The sequence below is a fragment of the Helicoverpa zea genome, chromosome 19 (assembly GCF_022581195.2).
Source record: "Helicoverpa zea isolate HzStark_Cry1AcR chromosome 19, ilHelZeax1.1, whole genome shotgun sequence".
Taxonomy (NCBI): domain Eukaryota; kingdom Metazoa; phylum Arthropoda; class Insecta; order Lepidoptera; family Noctuidae; genus Helicoverpa; species Helicoverpa zea.
In genome coordinates, this window is record NC_061470.1 from 9,380,773 (window position 1) to 9,397,165 (window position 16,393).

Consider the following 16,393-nt stretch of genomic DNA (forward strand, 5'->3'; position numbering starts at 1 on the left):
TGGGATTGTCAAGTGCTGTCAAAATCTTGACTGAGTCTGTGTGCCACATTAAAAAGTAACGATTTATTTATTTTTATTTGAACGTTAATCTAATGAAAACTGCTATCGCTCTAAATATGCACAAAATTTGTGTAGTAATTAAATAATCAGTGACGTGACCTCGGTTTCTAAGTGAAAACAACATGATAACGAAATTAAAACACAAAATGAGTGGTCTCACAATATTAGCGAAATCATGAAACAAAAATATGTTTATTCTAAACAAAATTGAAATAACACTAGCAGTAATGTCGCGAAGATCAATATTTTTGCTGGCGGCCGCGGTGGTGATGTTGTATTTCTCGATAATATTGTTTATGTTGAATCCGCTGCACGGGTCGAGAGGTGGTTACTATGGAGGCGGAGGGTATATGAGTAACTTCGCGTATCGCCATGAGCCGCCTGTGAACTGGTGCAGCGAGCTGCGCTGGCGGTCTCCGCCCTCGCCTGACGTGGTCGCGTTGGTGTCGTACCCTGGCAGTGGTAACACATGGCTCAGATATCTATTACAACAAGCTACAGGTGAATATATTTATTATGTCACATGACCGTTCGCAGATACTCAACGTTTTATATCAACAACAATGTTGAATACCTACTTAAGTCTGAGTTCCTAATATTGCTTTTGTCCATCATCATTCAATTGTTTGTTTTAAGCACGATTCTGATGTTCCATTAATTGCTAAGTGAGGTAGCTGTGCTTTAAATATTTCCTACATCATAATATGTTTTTCTAGGTATACTTACTGGCTCAATATACATGGACTATGGGTTAAGAGTGCACGGCTTTCCCGCTGAGAATGTAACTGACGGATCAGTACTAGTTGTGAAGACACATGCAGTGCCAACGGAATCAGATAAATTCAAATCTGCTATACTTCTGATAAGGAACCCAAGGGATGCCATATTGGTGAGAAAATATGCACATTTTATTATTAAAAGGCTTTTTCTGTATAGAGAAATATTGTTTCAAAAAAATTATCATTCCATACACATTATACTAATAGATCTTGTCTTAATTTAATTGAATGAGCCTTTTATCTACTTTTGTACATATTATTTTTCACATAAATTGTATTTAATATTTAGCCTTGTAGATGTTTATTTTAAAAATGACATTAATTGAATAAAAAAAATATGTTCCTTAAATGATAATGACTTTAATTCAAGGTTATTTTTATTAGAGGATTAATAGAGTTTAAATATTTTGTCCTTGAGTATGTAGCTTTTACAATTTGTTGCAAAGTTTTAGAAAAAAATATTTTATGAATTAATGATGAAAATTTTTTACTGAACAATATGCCTGAAGTTATGATTTTTATAGATTTTGAAGAACAATAATCAATTTTAATTTATACTCACTTTCAATGTTATGTTTTTCACTATTGTATCAATAAAGCTTTTTATTGTTTTGTGTATATTTCAGTTTATGTTCGCTGCTGTATGAATGAAATGCCTTGTTTTTAACAATTTATTTGCACTGTCACTCACTCACTCACACAATAGCTTCATGTGCTCTTACCAGGGCTGCAGGACTGTTGAAGAGATTCTTTGTAATGGTAACTATTGTTTGCTTCATTTTTATTAGGTATGTTTCTTTAAATCCATAATTTCATCTTTTAAATTATGAATTAAAAGTATTAATGAATGCAATTAGTACTGGCTTTTAATTTATTATTCTTTTTCTTAAATTATGATTTCTGTAAATAATGTTATGTTACAAAATGTGACAAGCAATCACATTTTGTAAGTGTACACATTTTTTAATAAAATTTTATATTTGACTACAGTGTTCATAAAACATTTAATAGTTTTATGACCTTCCAATTAAATAGTGTTACTGTATTTCAGGCTGACTTTCATAGACTCCACAGAGGGCACATAGGAACAGCACCAAAATCTGCATTCAAAAAGAAATCACACGAAAATAAGAAATCAGGTACTGGTAGGTTAATATAAATTAGATTTTTCCCCCCAAATTAAAACATGAATCTTTGCTATTTATTATCTCATAAATACAATATAGTAAATGACTGCCTCCTTTACCAGCAGAAAACTCATTTTTTTTCTTAAAAATTAAAAAAAATGCCACTGACCTTTTTAAATAGCTTTTAAAAGTCACGTCAAGTGACCCTTCACAAGTACTTTAATGCAGGTTTCTGAGGACTATACATGGATTATCTGTCTATAAAATAAACCGGCCAAGTGCGAGTCGGACTCGCGCACCGAGGGTTCCGAACAAATCCTGTATAGATAAAAAGTGAGTCTCGCGCCAACCGTTCAGTTTAGAACAATCATAGTTATTAATATTTTTTATTTTATAATATAACTAAAATAGTAGGCCAGTACCTTGTAAAAGTTATTTTATTAAAGTTATTTATATACAACATTTTGTAGTCATCATTCAGAAATCTGATTGAAAATAGCTAATTAAGGTCATGGGGCATATCTGACCCATTTTGTAAAAACTGGCGGACATGAATCAAAGTAGTTTTAAATCGTGGAGAATGGTATGACGTTTCTTTGAATATAAATATTTTATCAAAATTCCATGGAGACGAATGTCCAGGATCGTTTGAAAAATATAAAAGACAAGCAGTTTCAGAGGATTGTACAGGTTGCAATGCTAGTTTTTATTGTTAAAGACTTTTCATAAAGAAGCAGGATGTCAATTCGGATGACCAGGATCTGATGAGAACTGACCAGGATCTGGAAACCCTGAGAAATCGAGGGCAACTCTTGAATATTGTAGGCACGCATCGAGTCAAAACCAGACATGTGAGTGTATTTTTGAGGGTACTGGTAAACAGTGAAGGTTTTTAGCTGATTTGATAATGGAGACTACAGAGAGTCGAGGGAACTCCTGAACGGTATGTTGCAACTACCACGTGTTTGGGCTTATTTTATTCGTATTGGCGAAGACTTTCCACATAGATAAGTTTGACTGCCATTGTGGGATCGATCTGCAAAGATCAGATATAGTTATGGGAACTCCTTTACAATTTATAACGTAACCTTGTGTTGGAGCTTATTTTATTTTAGGTGATGAGAATTCAGTACTAATGGGATCTTTTATTTTTGAGGGATTAATCACCTAACGAGCCCCAGTTTCAGGTTTTTTTCGAAACTGCCTGACGACTTGTAACTGTCGAATTGTAACAACGACTGCTAGAGTGTAGGATTCGGGGCTGCTGGCTTTACGTTTCTAGAGCCTTGACAAAAGTGTAATTCTGTCCTTTTCTTTGTTTTATAAAATCGGCTTTATTTTATTTTGTAGCATTTTACAAACAAATCCAACTTCAAACATATAAAAAAGCAACAAGAAAACAAAAGCAAGAAAGAAATTAAAAAGATGATAGGTGCATCGGTCTAGAAGTCGGTGTCTAGAGAATGCATCTATATTTATTTAACCACCGAGATCTAGACCGAGGCATTTAGACAGTTTTCTTGTTGTTTTTAGAAGTTGTTTTTTTTTTGTAAAAAGTTTTTATTTTAAACTTTTGTGAAAAGTTCTCGTCAATACGAATAATATAAGCCCAAACACGACGTTACTAAAACATACCGTTGAGGAGTTCTCTCGACTTTCTCACGTCTCCATCATCAGGTAAGCTCTAAACCTTCACTGTTTGATAGTATCACCAGACATACATCTGAGAATCAAGTTTTAATCCTATGCATGCCTACAATTTCTGATAGTTGCCCTCGATTTCTCAGGATTTCCATCATCAGATCCTGACCTGATGACAATGGAAATAAACGGCGAGTATACTCTTTTACTAAAAAGAAATGTTTTCTCAAATCCGTCAAACTTGGTCGTTTAAATTCCCTATTGAAATGAGGAAAATATGTATTTGATTTGATTTGATAATACTTTAATATTTTATGTAACTTCAAATTTATCATTTTCGCAATTTTTCCTTTATCTGTACTATATAACGGTGCATCTTGCCGAATTTCAAGATTCTGAGTTCACGGGAAGTACCTTGTAGGTTTTGATTCCCTAGCGTGTGACGGAAATTCGTCAAAGGTGTCGGTATAACTACTGTATCTTTTGATCGCGTTAACTTAGAAGTTTGATTTTTTCACTGCCTAAAGGGACAATAGACCTAGGTATTTGGTATAAATTTCAATCTGATACCTTTATTCGTTTGTGAGAAATAAGGTAGTAAGTTTCATTTTATTAAAATATTTTTTTTACATTATTTAACTAAAAAAATGAGATTTTCGTAATTTTTCCTATATTTGCATTATATGACAATGCTTCATGCCAAATTTCAAGACTCTGAGTTTACGGGAAGTATCCTGTAGGTTTTGATTCCTTTGCGAGTGTCGAAAATTTGTTGAAAATATCGACATAATCGGCTGTATCTTTTGATTGGCTTGGCTTAGAAGTTTGATATTTTCACAGCTTAAAGGGACAATAGACCTGAGTATTTCATGTGAATTTCAGCTTGATACGTCCACGCGTTCTTGAGATAAAGGGTCTTGACAGACAGACAGACAGACAGACAGACAGACAGACAGACAGACAGACAGACAGACAGACAGACAGACGGACAACAAAGTGATCCTATAAGGGTTCCGTTTTTTTCCTTTTGAGGTTCGGAACCCTAAAAAAATGGGCTAATGAATAGATATAACAACGAGTTGTCAATAAAGACATGTGTGTAAGCCAAATAAAACAACAATTGATTTTTCCATTTATTACAAGATTGGGCCACATACGTATCAACGCAGCTGACGGCATGGGAGACACTACACGAGATGTGGCTGACGAGGTTCCCGGGGCCGCTGCACATTGTGTTCTATGAAGTCCTGGTGCGAGACACCCGGAACTCGCTGCAAGGGATACTGGATTTCTTGAATTTTAATGTCACTGAGGTATGTGTATTTACTTTTAGTTTTTTCTTAAAGTAGTACTTATTTATGAGTTAATAGCATTTATTTTAAAAAGTAGTTTTACTTATGTATGAGGAAAATTTTAATGCAAACAAACTAAAAATACACTTTTTTGCAAAATGTATTGTGAAATTGCACATTTTATTTTTGTGAAGGAAAATCCATTGTTTGCATATGGAAAATCCCATGTTAAATTAGATACCATAAATAAATAAACAATATCACGGCAGCACGCTTTTTAACAAATAGTTATTTGCTGCATCAAATCAGAACACATTTTTTATCCTATAAATTAAATATCTAATATAGGAAATATTAAATATTTAGTTTAATTACATTCATAAAATTTATTTATTTTTGATGCAAAACTACATATTATGTTACATAAATAAAAATTTATCCATGTATACTACCAGGCGGACATGAATTGCGCGATGGCCAACAAGGAAGGCATATACAGACGCAAGAAGAAGCACCAGGACTTCGAGCCTTTCACAGCAGATATGTACAAAGCATTAGACCAGGTGAGGAACAAAGTGCTCAGTATGGTCATGGACTATAAGAAGAAACATCATGAACCTATGACCGTAGGATAAAGGACATAGATTATATTATTGTAACGTCAAAAAGGTGGGTACAAAAAGGTAAAGAAATGACAAAAAAAAACAGCTATGTCTAGAAAAAGAAGTATATTATATTGGTGTAATGTTCAGTAAGATATACTTTTTGTACCTATCCGTTTTCGACACTTGACAAAAATATCAGTATTTTTATAATATAGATCAGATTTGTGTAGAAAAATGCAAAAGTATTAAATTAAAATGTTGTGTTGTCCCTCTAGTTGAATCGATATGATTCGTTAACGGAACGGCTCAAAACTTAATATCGAAGCTTTTAGGTAACTGTGTAAGTAAATATGTAGTAAATAAACAAAATCGAGCCAATGTAGGTTTAATATTAACAAAATGTACAAATTCTTTCGTTTACATGTTGTAATGTGATTGAATGTTAACTTATGTGTCATCTAGAACGGTCTATGAGTTTACTCATATTTCCAGTGTTGTGCTGCACTTTTTGCTTGATTTATCGATTTGTTATCGATAGTTTATATTTTTTATTGCATATAAAACAGAGTAGTACGTAATTCTTGATGGTTATAATACACAGGCTGACATCAACACCAATTATATCGATGTTATCATGATATTGTGTTGACTTGGAGTAATAAAAAACATCGATTCACAGTGGGGATCTAGAATTGCGTTGGAAAAGTAGTTTGACGCAACTATACAAGTACGTAATAAAATATGATCCGAACTTAAGTAGCGAAGGGTGATTGATCACAAGTACTTTTGGTAAGAGGCCGTGTACCAATCGGATACCGTTACTCATGTATCATTCTTATATGCATAACTAATAACATTACTTTAAGATGCTTCGTCCTACCTCATCGCACATAGGTGCTTGGTATAATTAGTTTCGAGTCCAATGACAATGTTAGTAATGTTATAGAAACCTTTGACTTTGTTTCTCGTAGAAAATCTTCTCTAAATGAACACAAACATTAATGTCACTCAATAATTTACTATGACTTAGCTCCACAGTTAGTAAGTATGGTCTCAACATCTTTATCACAAACTCAGACTATTTTTTTATGAATGCAATACGGGTTCCAATCAGATCTGCATAAAACATACTTTTAATACGTAATTAAAGGACAATGGGCAGATTGGTATACCCCACCAATAGCAATGTCATATATATCATTGGATAGGCCTTTTTATGTAGAACAACATTTACTATGACAGCTTTGCTGAAATGTTTGTCCGTTCTGAGATATAGATCAAAAACTGTGCAAAAGTTAGAACTAAGTAATCTATTGATAACTCAAGTTTTTAAAGGAAAATCTAAGTACTACCAAGTGTAAGTCTTGTAAGTGCTACCTGCTGTGCCCGTTAGGGTCCATAATTGTTACTATTATGTAGCATTTCAACCTTTTATTGTATCAACTGGATTTTGGGCGTAATGAGAAACCGCACCAATAGCAAAGTCATATATATCGTTGGATAGGTCTTTTTAATTGGAACAATATTTACAATGACAGCTTTGTTCTATTGTTTGTCCGTTATAAAAGGTTGAAATGCTACATACCTAATAGTAACAATTATGGACCCTAACGGGCACAGCAGGTAGCACTTACAAGACTTACACTTGGTAGTACTTAGATTTTCCTTTAAAAACTTGAGTTATCAATAGATTATTTAGTTCTAACTTTTGCACAGTTTTTGATCTATATCTCAGAACGGACAAACATTTCAACAAAGCTGTCATAGTAAATATTGTTCTACATAAAAAGACCTATCCAATGGTATATATGACATTCCTATTGGTGGGGTATACCAGGTCCCATATATTTGTGCCCATTGTCCTTATTTATACCTCTATTGTACAATTTGCTTAGCTTTAATTAATCGAATGTTATAAAATGTTACCTTAAAATTATTGAATGCCATTATGGCGGGTCATAGCTGTGTACAATTTAAAAGCCATGTAACAACTCACTGTTTACCTATGTACCACAATAAAGAATATTTGTATTTGTATTTTATCTCTAAATAGGTACTTAATTGTTCCTAATTTAAGGCCTAACTTTTTATTTTTTGTTGCCATTTTGAGTAAATAATTATTACTTAGCTAGTCAACGTTTAGTCAAGTTATTTAGCACTGTGTATTAAATAATTATGTACTAGGATCTTATGTAACATAAGGAGGCCTCACAGGCATTTTGAGTGAAAATTGAAATTCAACGAAATTCACAAATTAAAAGTTCAAAGAGCCTAATAAATATCGCACTTGGTTAATATATGCACTGCTCTTAGTTTATTATACCCTAGTACTTATTATAACGAATTCCTTTAGTCTGTTTCTGAGATTGTTGTTGAAATAAAAAAAACAATAATATTTTAGCATAGAGATAGATTGGTTTTATCATGAAGCTTTTATTATAATTATTAAAATGTTAGTTACCACATAGCAAATAAGAACACTTTATTTTTATAAAAATATCTACCTGATGAGATGCTTATACCTGTTCTAGCTTAGCTCTTTTTGAATTGTACCAATATGTTTTTTTATAAGTTAGAGGTTTGTATCATGTCTATTTTTGTTATAAAATGCGTAAACATTGACTCAAAAACAAATGGTATGAACAGCATACAGATTAATTTGCCTTTGATCGAATTAATCCAAATGCATTGTTAAGGCAAGCTTGCATCATTATTCACATCTACATAAGTACGTGTAGTATGTAAAATTCCACAGAGTGTTTTAGGAAAGTAGACATGCATAATATTATGTCTAAAAGTAGTCAAAACGGTTAATTGTTGATGATGAGTAGTGATGCATAGAAGCCAAAATAAACATTCATTAATTCAACATTCTGCTTTGAGCTTATATATGAACATATGATTCTTTATAAACAAATGCCATTCCTTATAAACTTTATTTTTAAGTAGCTTTTGCTAGCGGTTCCAGTCGCGTCTCGTGAGGAAATAAATGTTATACCCTTTTTCAATACATACCATATTAAACATACATTTTGTCATATCGTATAATCATCGGCTAGGATATTGAGCCCTGACCTTCACCTGCGCAGAAGTGATTTGTTGGTTTATTGCCATAAGTGTACGGTGCGCAAAGCGATCCCCACTCTTCCGCCGAGAGCTCATTATCCGTGCCGATAACTATACTTGTATTTCCTATGTGTACACCAAACTCTTCAGCTTTATATTTTTAGTAGAGATATATCATGTTTATATTTGATTTAACTAAGTTCTAGTATATTTTTTATATTATTTTAATGGTTTAGCTTCTTTTACTAGTCATCTGTCAAAAATCATTAGCTGACTGTGTTTATTTATTGTCAATGTTGATTATAGTTCGGCCATTCAGAGAATGCGTTCCTGACACGTCGCGATTGAACTGACGACGTAATAACATTCATTGATTATTGATATAATAATGTTGTTTTAATGCTCCTCAATTGTTAAAACGGTAAACAACCAGCAAAAATATTTTTATCGTAACTGCAACGCCATTGCAAAGTTACGTCGTCAGTTCAATCGCGACGTGTCAGGAACGCATTCTCTGAATGGCCGAACTATAGTTGTAAGCACTAAGAGATCGATATTAATGGATGCTGAGAATAAATGAATTTCTAAATTGAAATATTTGTTTTGGTCTGGTATCCTACTGCACAGTTGATATTGTCATCCTAGAAAGAGAATTGAAATATATATATTTTTTAATGTGGACGCCTAGGCTGTGCATGAATTTTGGTCCAAAAATTGAAAATATACATCGTCATCCTCCGAGCCTTTTTCCCAACTCTGTTAGGGTCGGCTTCCAGTCTAACCGGATTCAGCTGAGTACCTGTGCTTTACAAGAAGCGACTGCCTATCTGACCTCCTTAACCCAGTTACCCGGGCAACAAAAAAAATGTAAATATACGTTAACATTTAATTTAATAATTATATTAATTGGTGAGACAAAGGTGGGACAAAGTGAGGAATGAGTATATCAGAGGAAGCCTGAAAGTAGCGCCAGTGACAGAGAAAATGAGAGGTCAGCGTTTGTCCTGGTATGGGCATGTGATGAGACGGTGTGAAACGCATGCTACAAAGAGTGTGCTAAGTATGAATGTGGAGGGATGGAGAGGCAGAGGTAGACCGAGGAAAAGATGGATTGATTGCCTGAAAGAAGACATGAAGCAAAAAGGAGTGGATGTAAGTATGACGTCTGACAGAGAGGAATGGAAGAAAAAGACATGTTGCGCCGACCCCAAATGACTTGGGAACAGGGCAGGAAGATGATGATGATTAATTGGTGACCATTTTTTCTTGGCATCATCTGCTTAGTCTCTTCCTTGGGGCCGGCGCTCACTGACGGCGTGGCACGGCATTCCGCGGCATGCAGTAGTATCCCGCGGCGTGCAGTGGTATCCCGCGGCGTGCAGTGGCGTGCCGTGGCATCCATCTGAAAGCCCAGCCACTCTGGCATTCATCAGTTTTGCGCCACCGAAATGCTGTACAAGTTTCAACCTTATTTCAACTAGCTAGTAATCATAATTCCTCGACCCCTAAGTGTCCCATATCTCGCGTCATGCCGTGACATCCTGCGGCACGTCGCGGCATCGTGGTATACAAATAAAGTACCTAACATAGATTCTAAACTCATGGAAATAAGATTCAAAATAACTTAATTAGCATTAAAATCCTTTGCCGTGCCATGCCGTGCCACGCCGGCAGTGGGCGCCGGCCCTAATATGTTGGTGTCGGCTTCCAGTGTAATCGGAAGCAGCTGAGTACCAGTGTTGACCCTGACCTCCTCAACCCAGTAACCTGGGCAACCCAATAAACCTTGGACAGGCTAAGAATTCCACAGATTTACTGAATCTTTCGATTATCTTTTGATCGATGCGACTGTCACCTAGCCATGAGATCCTCTTTAGATATAGTTATCGGCACGAATCTTGAGCTCTGACCTTCACCTGCGCAGAAGTGATTTATTGGGTCCCTTTTGTGGTATGAAGTGAGGCGCGGTGGCGGGCTAAAGCGGTGATTGGCCCGCAGTGCATCGCGTCATAACCGTCACTCGGGATTGGTTCTAATAAATCACTTCTGCGCAGATGTAGGTCAGAGCTCAAGATTCGTGCCGATATCTATACAAGATACTTTATTTGTAAAAAACATGGGTGTACATACATAGAGTTATGCAGGTTGTTAGACAAGAAAATAAACGTTACCATTCATGATTGGCCTCTTAGGCGTACAAATATTTAAAATAAGGAACATTCTTAAAATTTTACTTAAAATTAGGTTAAAAATATAATAAACTAGCTTCTGCCAGCGGTTTCACCCGCATCCGGTGGGAACCTCTGCACGAGCCCGAATAAAAAGTAGCCTATAGCCTTCCTCGATAAATGAGCTATCTAACACAGAAAGAATTGTTCAAATCGGACCAGTAGTTCCTGAGATTAGCGCGTTCAAACAAACAAAAAATCTCTTCAGCTTTATAATATATATAATGTCGGGACACCTTTTCACACACGGTCGGTTAGCCTCATGCTAAGTTATTAATTAACTTGTGTTATGGGTGCTAACACAACTGATAAACTACATATAACTACATGTATACATATTTATAAATACACTAGCTTTTGCCCGCAACTTCGTTCGCGTGGAATAGTGACTACCAGCAGATTTTTGATTTGACCAATAGATGGCGCTATATGTCCGGAATAATTTTATTTTTATTTTTTTTTTGTAATAAAAACTATCCTATGTCCTTTCTCAAGTTTCAAACTATGTCTGTACCAAATTTCACACAAATCGGTTCAGTAGTTTAGGCGTGAAGAAAAGACAGACAGACAGACAAAGACAGAAAGACAGACAGACAGACAGACAGAGTTACTTTCGCATTTATAATATTAGTTTGGATTTGGATATTGTAACACCCAGACCACGGCCAACAAGCATGCTCATCACACAAATGTCGACCGAACCGAGAATCGAACCCGGGACCTCAGGCTCGGCAGTCCGGCATGGTGGCCATTGCGCCATCGAGGTCGTCAAAAATATTAGTATAGATAAGCTCATAGCAAAACAGTCTTAAGTTTCAAGCAATTTCTTTATCATTTAAGAATTCTGAGATATTGTTTCTGAATTCTGAATTCTGATCTCAAAGCAGCTTTTTGGATAGGATTTTAGGAGTTCGTCACATAAGGGTAATTTTCAGGAATTTATGAAACAAATAAAAAGCAAAAGCTCATAAAACTAAATATGCTTTATTTCACATCGTGTCAATATTCATTGGTCACAAACAAGTTTTGCACTTCGACAATACTTACACGTTACTCCGAGCTTTTCGTTTACAATATAAAATATATGCAGTTAACAACAATCCCCTCAGTTTACGAATAAATTACAAAATCATTTATATTTATATACGAAGCAGATACGTTGTCGCGGGCCCACAGCGACGAACCGACCGTCCCTCTATCCAAGTATAAAAAATGTATTAAAATAACACCTATTGTAGTCGTTTGTCTGATTGTAAGTCTAGTATATATCTGTGGTTATGTTTCAAGTGTACAGTGCGCAGTACAGTTTGTCGCGACAGTGGGCCCGGCGGCGTCGAGGCGCTCTATATAACGGTTGACACAATATGGACAGTTCGCTCGAAGTATTCGACGTCGCAACAACAGCTAAATCAACGCACCGCGAGGGTTTAAAATAATCACCTGTAAAATTTAACTTCTAACAACATGTTATTAAACTCTTAATCATTATACAAAATTATCATCACAATATCACAAATAAAATACAGAACTCTGACGCTCTAGTCTACGAAATTATTACGGTGTGAAAATTTAGTACACAATATAAATGTATCAACGTAATTATAAAGCTTAGTACGGATTTTATAAATCAATATGCCCAATATAGACATCTATTCTTATCCATAAGCAAATTCAGTCGAATATTTAATAGTACAAAGAAATGTATTTTATACATTTGAAATTAATGGAAAATGTCGAATATACAAATTAAGTCTTATATAAGGTTATGTGTCTCCGAGCGAGTCGGCCGACAGTTGACCGACCGAGTCACTGACCAACTGTGAAACAAAACCTTACTGTACAAAAATAATAATAGAACAATCAAACACTATAATACAAAATAAAAAGAAAAAAAAACAAGTTTATACAAAGTGTTACGTGTCTGTTCACACCAGTTGGGGCCAGTTACAATCATCGCTCTCTACTAACGAAACAGAAGGAAAAACAAATCGAAAAAATACATCATTTAGTGAATTTATTTATAGAGACCGAAAAAAACAGTCGTAGAAAAAAGTTTAAATATTTATCGTAGAAAGTCAGCCTTCGCGTAACAATTCACTATACCATTTTCCTAACTACATTACCGCGACCGGGCATCCAACGCCTTGCTCCACTCGACTAGATCCTCCTCCTCACTGCACACTCACTGCTCGGACTGCGGTCACATGTCGTTAGCACGATAACATTTGGACAAAATCAATCAAACAATAATGTCATGGTGATATTAATGAAAATAAAGATGACAATCAATTTGTAACTCTCATACATAATTCGTAGATAAATAGCGTTTTGAAAACGTTTCACAAGCTAGTTATCGAAGCGGCATGACTAGTTTTTAAACGTAAAACTGTTTAGACGTAACTATAGTTTACTATTGCTTTATAATTTTATAGGAACGCTAATCTAGGTAGATCGGGCGGGACAAGCGGGTGTCGGTCTAAACAGTGGCGCGGGCGAGCGGGGGCGGGGCGGGGCGGCGCGGGGGCGGGGCCGGGGGCGGAGCCGGGCGCGGGGGCGGGGCCGGGCGCGGGGGCGGGGCCGGGCGCGGGGGCGGGTCACCGCAGCGCGCGGCAGCGCCGGCACACGCGCATGCTGCCGCAGTCGCCCCACGAGCTCATCTCCGAGCACGAGCCGCAGAATATACCGCCGCACCGTCTGTGGAACACGCCGAGTTAGTGTCGTCGTCCACTGCTTGCAGTAACAGCTCTGTGCACGTATGTCGCCCTGGTAGCTGACCTGCAGTGGTGCCGCCTCCGGGCCAGCCAGAAGTGGTTCCTGCAGTACTGGCAGCGCGGCGCGGCGCTGTCGGGCAGCCACACCACGCCGCGCGCCTCCTCGCCGACCTCCACCTCGGACGCGCTGCCGCTGCTACTGCCGCTGCCGCGCACTGACCCACTGCCACTGCTTGTTTTCTGTACAACGCAAATAATCAACATGAAAAAAATTGTCTCAGATATAAAAGTATTTCGCAGATGTGTATAGCAAGCAACTCTGCAATGAATGAGGTGTGTAAAAAATGTACAGTAGCGTGTGAGGGGTCGTACTTGCGTGGGTGTGGCTGCATGCGGCGCGGAGGGCGGGGCGGGCGCAGGCGGGGAGGACAGGCGCAGCGCCTCCCGCGCCTCGCGCAGTTGTCCGCTCAGCTCCTCCACTACTTTCTGAAACAACGAATCAACGAATGAACGTCAGTATGAATAGCCTCAATTTATTAATGCATTTTGAATTTGTGTATTGGTAATAAAATAAAATCTAATTTAGGATAGCTTAGGCATGTGGGGACTTCATAGCCAGAATCCATCGCCATCGGTAGCATGAGTATGACACAGACACAACAAAGCCTTTACACCGTGAGTACTTAAATAAAATAAAAAAGTCTTTTATTTCCAGTGAGTATTAATAAGAGTTAAATAAAAGTTTATATACACTTCTTCTTAAAACCTATATTAGTTTTTGTTTGTTTATTCAATTTATTTTCCACCGTGAGTACTAGGCTAGCATAAACGCTCGGTACCTTCTGGTAGAGTATGATCTGATGCAGCCGCGCCTGCAGCGGGTCGAGCGCGGGCGGCAGGCCGTCGAGCGGGTCGGCGCGGGGCAGCGCGGGGCTGGCGCCGGGCGCGGGGGCGCCGCACACGCAGCGCACGCCGCACACGCAGCGCACGCCGCCGCACGTAGGACACCACCACACTTCGGAACTGCCACCGGAGGAACCAGAGGTTTCGATACCACCTGCGAACAAAACCAATTATTTAAACTAATTGTACAACATATAATCCATCAAGTAGAACAAAGATTAATAATAAGGTGTTGGACCTTATGAGGCTCCTTGATACGGGGCTTATTCTGAGGAGATTTTTGTTTCTGGAACCCTAACCACCGGTACCTTGGACCCTGTGCCCGACATCGGAGGCCATATTATATTTTTAATATATTTTTTAAAATTTAATAGTAAAATAAATGTAAAAAATATGTTGTAAAATCATATTTTGTATAATAATAAATGAACTCAATTAGGTGATGGCAAAACCGCAATTCAAACTAAGATCGATTGTTCAAGTACTAGGGTATGATAAGTACTGACTGGTGGCGCTGGCGCGGCGCTCGCAGTGGCAGCAGGCGAGGCGGCGCGGGGAGGCGGGGCACAGCGTGAGCTGGCTACTAGGGTATGATAAGTACTGACTGGTGGCGCTGGCGCGGCGCTCGCAGTGGCAGCAGGCGAGGCGGCGCGGGGAGGCGGGGCACAGCGTGAGCTGGCTACTAGGGTATGATAAGTACTGACTGGTGGCGCTGGCGCGGCGCTCGCAGTGGCAGCAGGCGAGGCGGCGCGGGGAGGCGGGGCACAGCGTGAGCTGGCTACTAGGGTATGATAAGTACTGACTGGTGGCGCTGGCGCGGCGCTCGCAGTGGCAGCAGGCGAGGCGGCGCGGGGAGGCGGGGCACAGCGTGAGCTGGCTACTAGGGTATGATAAGTACTGACTGGTGGCGCTGGCGCGGCGCTCGCAGTGGCAGCAGGCGAGGCGGCGCGGGGAGGCGGGGCACAGCGTGAGCTGGCTACTAGGGTATGATAAGTACTGACTGGTGGCGCTGGCGCGGCGCTCGCAGTGGCAGCAGGCGAGGCGGCGCGGGGAGGCGGGGCACAGCGTGAGCTGGCTACTAGGGTATGATAAGTACTGACTGGTGGCGCTGGCGCGGCGCTCGCAGTGGCAGCAGGCGAGGCGGCGCGGGGAGGCGGGGCACAGCGTGAGCTGGCTACTAGGGTATGATAAGTACTGACTGGTGGCGCTGGCGCGGCGCTCGCAGTGGCAGCAGGCGAGGCGGCGCGGGGAGGCGGGGCACAGCGTGAGCTGGCTACTAGGGTATGATAAGTACTGACTGGTGGCGCTGGCGCGGCGCTCGCAGTGGCAGCAGGCGAGGCGGCGCGGGGAGGCGGGGCACAGCGTGAGCTGGCTACTAGGGTATGATAAGTACTGACTGGTGGCGCTGGCGCGGCGCTCGCAGTGGCAGCAGGCGAGGCGGCGCGGGGAGGCGGGGCACAGCGTGAGCTGGCTACTAGGGTATGATAAGTACTGACTGGTGGCGCTGGCGCGGCGCTCGCAGTGGCAGCAGGCGAGGCGGCGCGGGGAGGCGGGGCACAGCGTGAGCTGGCTGGCGTGGCGCGCGCGCGAGTGCGCATGCGCGGCGCGGCGCGGGAGCGTCGCCGCCTCGCCCTCGCTCTCGGAGCTTATGCTGCTTGATGTTGCGCCGCCTGCGACAATCGAAACATTTTATTATAGAACATTTTGGAGAGCAGGTAAATGTCGGTCCTGCGCGTAATCTCTCTCCGGTGGTGTCGGATTGCCGTCCCATCGGGCTATGAGAGTGAAAGAATAGTAAGTGCACCTGTATCTGCGCAAATGCTGGTGGACTATAATATGTCCTGCGCAGTTGGCTAATCTCCTTACATGAGAACAGCCGCCGTGGCCGATAATCGGCTAGAAGGATATAATTTTTACCTTTTCGTGAAAATAATGTACATTTGAATAGCCATAAAACTACCTTCGAGATCATCAATTTCAA

The 16,393-nt window shown here is 39.6% G+C and overlaps 2 protein-coding genes across 10 annotated transcripts in view; one reads left to right on the forward strand and one right to left on the reverse strand.

Moving 5' to 3' along the window:
- Positions 1-16: 16 nt before the first annotated feature.
- Positions 17-9,165, forward strand: LOC124639731 (WSCD family member AAEL009094). Of its 2 annotated transcripts, none has more exons than XM_047177192.1 (7): positions 17-561; positions 777-949; positions 1,891-1,984; positions 4,751-4,920; positions 5,355-6,653; positions 7,368-8,872; positions 9,102-9,165. In XM_047177192.1, exons 1-5 carry the CDS (start codon positions 249-251, stop codon positions 5,532-5,534), a joined length of 930 nt encoding a protein of 309 aa, XP_047033148.1. In that variant the 5' UTR covers positions 17-248; the 3' UTR covers positions 5,535-6,653; positions 7,368-8,872; positions 9,102-9,165. The 2 variants fall into 2 exon arrangements, with proteins under 2 accessions (XP_047033148.1, XP_047033149.1); XM_047177193.1 differs by having other exon boundaries at positions 1,891-1,978.
- A 2,597-nt stretch (positions 9,166-11,762) lies between these two features.
- LOC124639298 (myotubularin-related protein 4) overlaps positions 11,763-16,393 on the reverse strand; it is a 68,477-nt gene continuing 63,846 nt past the window's right edge. For 7 of the 8 annotated variants that reach the window (XM_047176574.1, XM_047176573.1, XM_047176570.1 and 4 more), the window contains 5 exons: positions 14,919-16,082; positions 14,349-14,566; positions 13,882-13,995; positions 13,574-13,749; positions 11,763-13,492 (listed from right to left, as the gene is read on the reverse strand). In XM_047176574.1, the coding sequence (XP_047032530.1) occupies positions 13,393-13,492; positions 13,574-13,749; positions 13,882-13,995; positions 14,349-14,566; positions 14,919-16,082 (1,772 nt within the window). In that variant the 3' untranslated portion in view covers positions 11,763-13,392. The remainder of the gene's footprint in view (positions 13,493-13,573; positions 13,750-13,881; positions 13,996-14,348; positions 14,567-14,918; positions 16,083-16,393) is intronic. The other variant, XM_047176576.1, reaches the window with a different exon arrangement.